The sequence below is a fragment of the Gastrolobium bilobum genome, unplaced genomic scaffold (genome assembly GCF_033153095.1).
Source record: "Gastrolobium bilobum isolate Gb01-03AN ecotype WA unplaced genomic scaffold, APGP_CSIRO_Gbil_v1 utg48334, whole genome shotgun sequence".
Classification (NCBI taxonomy): Eukaryota; Viridiplantae; Streptophyta; class Magnoliopsida; order Fabales; family Fabaceae; genus Gastrolobium; species Gastrolobium bilobum.
The window spans coordinates 43,266-52,851 of record NW_026898771.1 but is presented as its reverse complement, the minus strand read 5'-3'; the positions used below and the strand labels follow the sequence as shown (position 1 = coordinate 52,851).

Here is a 9,586-nt window from a genome sequence, read left to right as displayed (position 1 = left end):
TGTCTTACTGAGATTTATTGTTTAGAGATCTCACCCCACGTTTGGGGACGCTTATTTCAGGTTCAGGTAACCCAGGGGTTGAGATCTCTAGTGGCAGGAGGCCAGAGCTGAGTTAGATATTGCTGTTAATTGCTAACATGTTGGATGCTGGATATGCCTGTTGCTTTTATGCTTTTAGCTTCAGTTATTATTATGTTGTTTCTGTTGAGACTGCTGGTGGGCTTTGTTGCCTTATTTGGTGAGCATGGGGTTTGTCCATGCCACATTGATTGACGATGTCTTGTTTTTAGTTATGACTTGTAATAATGTATCAGGATATTGTCCAGGCTACGTGTTGTAGTCCTGTGACATAGATACTCACTTTATTTATATATTAAGGTATTTCAGTTAGCTATCCTTGCAATTTACATACAGGCGATGTTTTTATAAAAATGATTAAGTAATCAACTTGGCTGAGTATAATGACGTCATAATTGAATTAAAGAAAAAGTTATTCCGGATTTTAATTAAGCGTGGCTTAATACGATGACATGTTAACAAACTGGGTATACACGGGGTGTTATAGACTTCAAACTTGTTATGCTAGTCCTATATATTATTCTAAATATACACATTTTTCATAATTTTCCAGGATACTTCATCGGTACGCATTTATACCGTGGAGCAGAACTGGTATCTGCACTATTCATCATAAAAGCGACTTTCCACGTTATTAATCAGTTACTATAATTTTTTTAAGCCTTCTCATAATTATTAGGGTCAGTTATGGAATTATCTCATTAATCTCATATTTAATTAATTAATTTCTTAAATTAACGGTGCGGGTTCTTACACAGATCATCTAGAAAATAAAAAACCAAAAATCTCAAATACATAAGGATATTGCAATGAGAAGAAAATAACAAGAATAATAAACTATGGAACTCAAACTATATAATCCTACAATAGTAGGAGAGCATGAGCTAGTGGATGTCATAGAATAAGAAGTGAGGACAAAATCTATCCCAATACAAAAAGCTCTTATTGTGTTTTAATATCTACAATAAGTGACAAGGTTAAGTGTTTTCTCATTTTTAAAAACAAAAAACAAAAATAGATTAGAAACTAAATCATTTTTTCTACTTGGCCATTAGATTAATTATTTCTAAAAAAAATTATATTAGTAATTATTTTAAAATGATACTTGATACCTTTGCAATTTGGTATTTGACTCTGTTTTGTAAATCTCTAGTTTTGGCTTTTGTCATTTGGCTCTTCAAGATAAAAATGCGATATAAATTCATCAAGTAAATCTACAATTTTCCCTTTGGCATTTGGCTATTTTTTTGTACATTTTATCTCATTGCAATTGTTTTTAAATGACAGAAGATTCATTGTTGCACACATCTTATGCTTGATGTTTCTGTTACCAATCATGTGGAACAACCATTTTATTGTCTCAATCCGTGGTTTATGAGTGTGACAATACATATGTGTATAATGCATGAACATCTACATTCATTTGGTTTTGCATAACTCAAACACAACACACATACACAATCTAAGATTATGAACGAAAATAATTTTGGAGATGTATCTGTATCTACTAATTCTAGAAAATAAATTTCTTCAGAGGAGATAAGAAAGAAAATGTATTATCCTATTATAGTAACATCACAAATTTTGTGTGAAGCTGAAGAAATTTGATATGGTTCAAAACCGTTGCAGAGCTTGGGAAAGAAGATGAAATTAAAAACACTAAAGTGTGTTTTAGGAAGAAGGGTAGAATCGTAATGTTAATTAGAAACTCAACTCTGTTAGTGAGGGACTTGTAGTATGAGTTCGTTTTTTCTGCAGTTACTGCAAATACCTTATCTACAGTAAGCCTAATACGACGTCGTTTTGGGACGGAAATCATGATGTTTTTGTAATTTTAATTTATTTTAGGATTATTATAGTCTCTATAATTATAATTTTATAATCTTCCAATCACAAAATGACGTCGTTTTGGAAATAAATACAGATAACTTATCTGCATTAACTGCAGAAATATTTTTCTGATAAAAAAAGCACAGGGGTTAAGTTATTCAAAGGCAAAACATATGGTGTATTTGAACTTTTTCCTTATTTATTTTATTTTTTTATTTACTATTATTATTTAACTTTTTCTTTTTCTCAATTTCTTCTTGTTATTTATTTGGATTGCTCGATCTGACGAATCTAATTGACCCGCTATTGGCTAGCTAAAGGGTTGCATGGATGTTTGAGACGGCCATGGATAAAGAAAGAAAATGAAATGATTATGCAAATGGCAATGGGCGGAAATGCAAGTAATGATAACCATACGATATAGTGACCAGCGGCGAAACATGAAGGAAAAAGTAAAGCTTGGAATTTATTACCAAAAAAAAGAAAAAAATAAAGCTTGGAATTTGGTTTATGAAACAAAGAATGCAGCGGACTGTGATTCCGAAAGTCGTTTAGGTAATAAAAAACAGAATGATTTGTTTAATAATAAATAATAACAATAATAATAATTTATTACATAAATTTTCCTCTCCGTGATACACGAGGGAGGCGGATTTTACATGTTGCCTCGATATGTTGAAAACATTTAGGGAGTGTTTGGTTGGTGATAAATTTTTTGAATACTAGGAAAATATAATTGATAGGAAAATGGTTGGAAAGTGAGTTTAATAGGAAAATGTAAAAAAAGCTGTTTGGTTTGGCAAAAGTTTACTGGGGAAATTGGGTTAAATTTTCTGAGTGTATGTTTGGTTAAAGATATAATTTTGATGGGAAAATTGTTTGAAATTACAAAACTATCCTTATTTAAAAAACCTGTTATTTTATTACAAAATACGAACCACAATAAATAATGTGCCTCTTTCTTCCGTTGGTGGCTGTCGTCTTTGATTGTTTCCGTCGTTGTCTCCATCTATCCACGTATTAGCATGAAAACAAAATCAGATTCCATGGACTTTGCCCATGATGTCAGTACATAAAGAGATACATCTAAACTCATGAATAGAAACCAGAACAAAAAAATTACACACACTTCAAACGGTGGAGGGACCATAAAATAAAAGTCAGCACATACAAAACCAAAAACAATTATAAGGCTGCATAAGATCAACACTAAACCCAGGAACTGCCCGAAACTTGGGGAAGGAAAATCGAAACCCAGGAACTGCCCGAAAATGGAGGAGGGGTATATTTGTCACCCCATTATCCACCTTTTTCAGATATCGGATTTCCTCACACAATTCCACCCGTTGAAACGTAATCTCCAACAGTGCTAAAATCTGATTTTTACACTTCCTCTTACATTGCTGGGCAAGTGGGATTGATGGCAAAGTTTAACAAAAATCCCCAACCAAACGTTGATAACTCACATTCCCACCATCACTTAGCCAGGAAAGTTTTTCCTTCTCCCCAACCAAACACAACCTTAGAGTGTTCAAAATTGTTCTTGGATGGCGTAGTGTGTGCACGCAATTAGGGATCTTCATCAATCGATCCAAATCGATTCAAATCGCGGTGATTGAACTGAAAAATCGATAACCGAAAGTTGAAAAATCAAAAATAAAAATAAAACTACAAATTTTAATTGGATCAGATCGATTTTTGGATTGGTTGATGAAAACCGATCCAATCCAAATCGATCCAATATATTAATTTCTTTTTCCTATTTGGGCCTTTCCCTAGTCATAGCCCAAAAATTTCTAAATCCAAAACCTATTCACCCATTAACTAAACCCAAGAAAAAACCTAGTCACATCTCATCACCAAAATTTTATCTGTACAGAGCTTCATATCTCATTGCCAAAAAAAAAAACTATATTATAGTGTACTGATGCTTTTATATTTAAAAAAAAGTTACAAAGTCAATATATACAAAAGATGTTATTTGCACAATCATGAAACAAATTTTAGAATTTTCAAAAAACCGAAAACTGATCCAATTCAAACTGAAAAAAATTGGATCGGATCGGATTCGAAAAAAATCCAAACTTAATGGGTGATTACATGATCAAACCGAATAGATTGGATCAGATGATTTTTGCTTCTAAAATCGATTCAATTCAAATCGCGAACACCCCTACATGCAACTGATTTATCTGCATACCCATTCTTCTTTTTATTTTTTAAGTTAGAAATTAAAAAAATTTAAAAAAGAGAGGCTAAAAACTGTTTAGTATATAAATAAGAATTTTAACTTAAAAGTTATTTAAATGCACATATTTTAATAAAATTCTCCCTATCACTATAGCTCTTTATTTTAAAAAGAAACACATAATTTAAAAAAAGTTAATAAGAACTTAAAAAAAAGCTTGTTTTAGAAATTTTTGACTTTTAAATTTTTTCTTCATTATAGAAAAGAGCTTTTTATTATGGACTCATCATTTCTCAAACTGCTTGAGACAATGTTATCTCCGGCTACTAAATCATAACCGTACAAAGTTGGATCAATGATGATAAAGGAAGAGAGAGAAAAAGGAATCATAACCATTCAAAGGTGAATTAATTAATATAAGAAAATAAATAAACAAAACGACGTAGTTTTGGAATGGCCGGAGATAACATTGTCTCAAGCAACTTGAGAAATATTTTTTCCTTTTATTATAAGAATTTTTTTTAAAATCTGTTTTGCTTAATTTTTGCTTATAAATTACTTCTAATTTAAAAAATTAAATTCAAATAGGCACTGAACTCACTACAGGGTAGAAGCAATAGGCACTGAAATAGGAAACAGTATAATGTGGAGAGAGAGTTAATTATAATTGAAATATTGCAACTACAAAGTTAGATAAAACAATAAATGTGTTAGAAACTCTCAATTTCGCAATAAATACGAACACTTCCTTCAATTCAATATGAAAAATGGGTCTGACAGCCACCGAAGTTCACATCATTGTCATCAAGACAGCTAGTTCATTGTAAGGTTGTAGATTGCAAGCTATACATCAAAGTGGGTTATCTCCCATTAATAATGAGGTGGGTTATGTTAGTGGGCCAAGGAGAAATTATGGTGGAAGATCACAACAATGTACTTGATTCTCGCACTTATATATATTTAATTTAATCTATTATCAATTAATATAAACTTGAATACATCAGTATATTATACATATTGATGTATATTTTCACAATTTAATATAAAGTAGCGTATGTGGAACAGAGAGTTTGAGATCCAATAATTTAGTTGGTAAATAATCTAACGAATATCAACCAGCAATAATTAATAAGCTGGAACTACTTAAAATCGTTTTAATACACAGCAAATTTTACGTAGCAGACTATCATGTGATCGGAAAAATTTAATATGTTCTAGACCCACCATTTATTCAGTAATTCTTTTTTATAAATAGAAATTTTTTTTCCATTTCTATCTTTTTTTTTTCCTCCATCCTTTTTTTATTTTTTCATTTTGAGGAGGGATCACCATGGTCCCGGCCCATAAAAAATTTTCTCCATGTGATGACCCAATAATTTAATTATTAATTGACAGTAGTTGCTAAGCTATATATATAAGGATCAACAAGGCTGCATACTCTTCTCATCTCTCATCCTTGTTTGTTACACTTCTTGCTTCTATTACTTGTTTCTTTCTTGTCATGGCACTAACTGGCAAACTTAGTGTTGAAGTTGGGATCCAAGCATCTGCTGCTAAGTTCTTCAAACTCTTCGCAGCGGAACTCCATGATGTTCAAAACCTTGCAGACATAGTTCATGAAACCAAGGTGCATCAAGGAGACTGGCATAGCATTGGCTCTGTTAAGCAGTGGACTTATACCCTAGGTAATTAACTTTCTAATTAAATTATATAGGAGATTATATTTACAACATTTTTTTGCCTTATAACTTCTTACAATTATTTTATTATCATTAGATCAAAATCAAATTAATAGCTCTTATTTGATGTAATTTTGTAACTATTTTTCCTACAATTTCTTATAACTACTTTATTATGATTAGATCAAAATCGAATTAATGACTTTCATTCGATGTCATTTTATATCTATTGATTTAATTTTAATCGGATAATAAGAAAAATAATTATAAAAAAAGAGATGGTAGTATAACCCCTCTCTCTTCAATTGTTATGCAAACGGAAGTAAGTTAACTAATCATTTTTCTACCATTGTGATACAATGTTTTTGTTATTGATCTTAATTGCTTGTGGAAATTAAAACAGACGGTAAGGTAGTATCGTGTAAGGAGAAAGTTGAATCCATTGACGAAGAGAAGAAAACAATTACATACAGCCTCTTCGATGGAGATGTCGCTCAGAAATATAAGACCTTTAAGCTCATCTTTCAAGTGATTGATAAGAATGACGGTCGTGCTGCTGTTAATTGGACTATTGAATATGAGAGGATCAATGAGGATATTCAACCACCATTTAGCTACATTGAGTATTTCTACAAATTTGCTACATCTATTGATGGTAATCTTCCCAAGGCATAGGTTCAAAATGTTATAAGGAAAATAAAAATTTAGAAATAAGTGTTTTTCTTAATATGCAAGGAGAAGTTTGATGTTCAGAGTAAGGGTGTTTTCTTCTTCCGTTGATCCTTGGTTTGTATGGAATAAACTTGGAGATGCATGTTGATGTCTTCAAGAGTGTGTTTCTTAAATTATATGTGAAAAGGTTCATTGTAATAAAGGGATATTCGTACTTCATAGTATTATGATTTTTTTTATGCAGTGCTTTATATTGTTGTTCAGTTGTTTTATGTAACATCCCGTGTATACCTAGATTGTTATCATATTACGATATTAAGCGCAGCTCAATTAAATGCGGAAGCTCACTTTTTCTTTTAAATTATGACGTCATTAATATTAACCAAGTTGATTACTTAATCGATTTTCAAAATACTGCCTGTATGTAAATTGCAATAAGAGCTAACTGAATAACCTCATTAAATAAGTGTGTCTCTAGTCACGGAACTACAACACGTAGAACAGACAAAATTTTGATACATTAAACAACCCAAGTCTAATTAAACATAGTCAAAGTCGATGTGGCATGGACAACCCCTATGCTCACCAAATAAGGCAACAAGGCCCAACAAAGTCTCAGCCCAAATAACAGTATAACGACAATAAAACATAATCAGCATACAAGTATATCAGCATAAATACGCATGCATCAGTCAACTAAGCTCCGGCCTCCTGCCGCCCGAAGTATCAACCCTCGAGGTACCTGAACCTGAAAATGTACCCCAAACGTGGGGTGAAATCTCTAAAAAGAAATCTCAGTAAGACAAGGGGTCCTCAAGGATCTCTCCACCCCAAGCTCACTTACATGTGCAATATAAGTTCTAAAAATAATAAAACAATATAAGTTCCAAAATCTGTGCAATGTAGCATATATCCATATCATGTGTGTCAGAATCCTACTGGCCAGAGAACATGTAGAAATTATGTAACACCCCGTGCAGACCCGATTTGTTATCATATCATCGTATTAAGCGTTGCTTAATAAAAATGCGGAAATAACTTTTTTTTTTCAATTATGACGTCATCATTAATAGCCAAGTTGATTAATCAATCCTTTTAAAAACATTACCTGTATGTAATTGCAAATAAACAGCTATCTACACTGAATAACCTCATAATATAATAAGTGAGTATCTAAATCACGGAACTACAACACGTAGTCCGGACCGCAATCCTGATACAATTATACAACTCAATTCTAAAATAAGACATAGTCAAATCAATGTGGCATGGACAACCCCCATGCTCACCAAATAAGGCAACAAGACCCAACATAGTCTCAAATCATAAAACAATATAAAGGCAATAAATAGAATAATAGCTAGGCATATCAGCACAACATCAAATATCTCAACTCATCTCCGGCCTCCTGCCGCCCAAGGTATCAACCCTCGAGGTACCTGGACCTGAAAATGTACCCCAAACGTGGGGTGAAATATCTAAAAAGAAATCTCATTAAGACAAGGGGTCCTCAAGGATCTCTCCACCCCAAGCTAACTTACATGTGCAATATAAGTTCTAAAAACAATAAAACAATATAAGTTCCAAAATCTGTGCAATGTAGCATATATCCATGTCATGTGTGTCAGAATCCTACTGGCCAGAGAACATGTCGAAATTATGTAACACCCCGTGTAGACCCGTTTTGTTATCATATCATCGTATTAAGAGTTGCTTAATAAAAATGCAGAAATAACTTTTTCTTTTCAATTATGGCTTCATCATTATTAGCCAAGTTGATTAATCAATCCTTTTAAAAACATTACCTATATGTAATTGCAAATAAATAGCTATCTACACTGAATAACCTCATAATATAATAAGTGAGTATCTAAATCACAGAACTACAACACGTAGTCCGGACCGCAATCTTGATACAATTATACAACCCAATTCTAAAATAAGACATAGTCAAATCAATGTGGCATGGATAACCCCCATGCTCACCAAATAAGGCAACCAGGCCCAACATAGTCTCAAATCATAAAACAATATAAAGTCAATAAACAGAATAACAGCTAGGCATATCAGCACAACATCAAATATCTCAACTCAGCTCCGGCCTCCTGCCACCCGAGGTATCAACCCTCGAGGTACCTGAACCTGAAAATGTACCCCAAACGTGGGGTGAAATATCTAAAAAGAAATCTCATTAAGACAAGGGGTCCTCAAGGATCTCTCCACCCCAAACTCACTTACATGTGCAATATAAGTTCTAAAAACAATAAAACAATATAAGTTCCAAAATCTATGCAATGTAGCATATATCCATGTCATGTGTGTCAGAATCCTACTGGCCAGAGAACATGTAGAAATTATGTAACACCCCGTGTAGACCCGATGTGTTATCATATCATCGTATTAAGCGTTGCTTAATAAAAATGCGGAAATAACTTTTTCTTTTCAATTATGGCTTCATCATTACTAGCCAAGTTGATTAATCAATCCTTTTAAAAACATTACCTATATGTAATTGCAAATAAATAGCTATCTACATTGAATAACCTCATAATATAATAAGTGAGTATCTAAATCACGGAACTACAACACGTAGTCCGGACCGCAATCTTGATACAATTATACAACTCAATTCTAAAATAAGACATAGTCAAATCAATATGGCATGGACAACCCCCATGCTCACCAAATAAGGCAACAAGGCCCAACATAGTCTCAAATCATAAAACAATATAAAGGCAATAAACAGAATAACAGCTAGGCATATCAGCACAGCATCAAATATCTCAACTCAGCTCCGGCCTCCTGTCGCCCGAGGTATCTACCCCGGAGTTACCTGAACTTGAAAATGTGTCCCAAACGATGTGCAATATAAGTTCTAAAACAGTAAAACAGTATAAGTTCCAAAATCAGTGCAATGCAGCAGAATAATCATGTCATGTGTGTCAAAATATTCTCCTGGCCACAGAAATACAGGATTTACATACGTCTACTACCTACAATCAGTGCAAGTCACTACTTACACCCACCCACATAATCACCATATTGTATGTCTCTTACATACTCAGGCGTACCGTCTAGGTGGAACAACACATGCATATCATAAGGCACTTGCACATAACAACTCAACAGTATTTCAAAT

At 32.9% G+C, this 9,586-nt stretch overlaps 1 protein-coding gene across 1 annotated transcript; it reads left to right on the top strand.

Moving 5' to 3' along the window:
- Positions 1-5,590: 5,590 nt before the first annotated feature.
- LOC133283981 (MLP-like protein 34) lies at positions 5,591-6,450 on the top strand. Its single transcript, XM_061480915.1, has 2 exons — positions 5,591-5,781; positions 6,179-6,450. Exons 1-2 carry the CDS (start codon positions 5,598-5,600, stop codon positions 6,448-6,450), a joined length of 456 nt encoding a protein of 151 aa, XP_061336899.1. The 5' UTR covers positions 5,591-5,597.
- Positions 6,451-9,586: the final 3,136 nt, after the last annotated feature.

Excerpts from the sequence above, each read along its gene's own strand:
- LOC133283981 (XM_061480915.1), top strand. The coding sequence starts at position 5,598 with ATGGCACTAACTGGCAAACTTAGTGTTGAAGTTGGGATCCAAGCATCT. Across the intron at positions 5,782-6,178 it reads GCAGTGGACTTATACCCTAG|ACGGTAAGGTAGTATCGTGT; the intron begins GTAATTAACTTT and ends AAATTAAAACAG.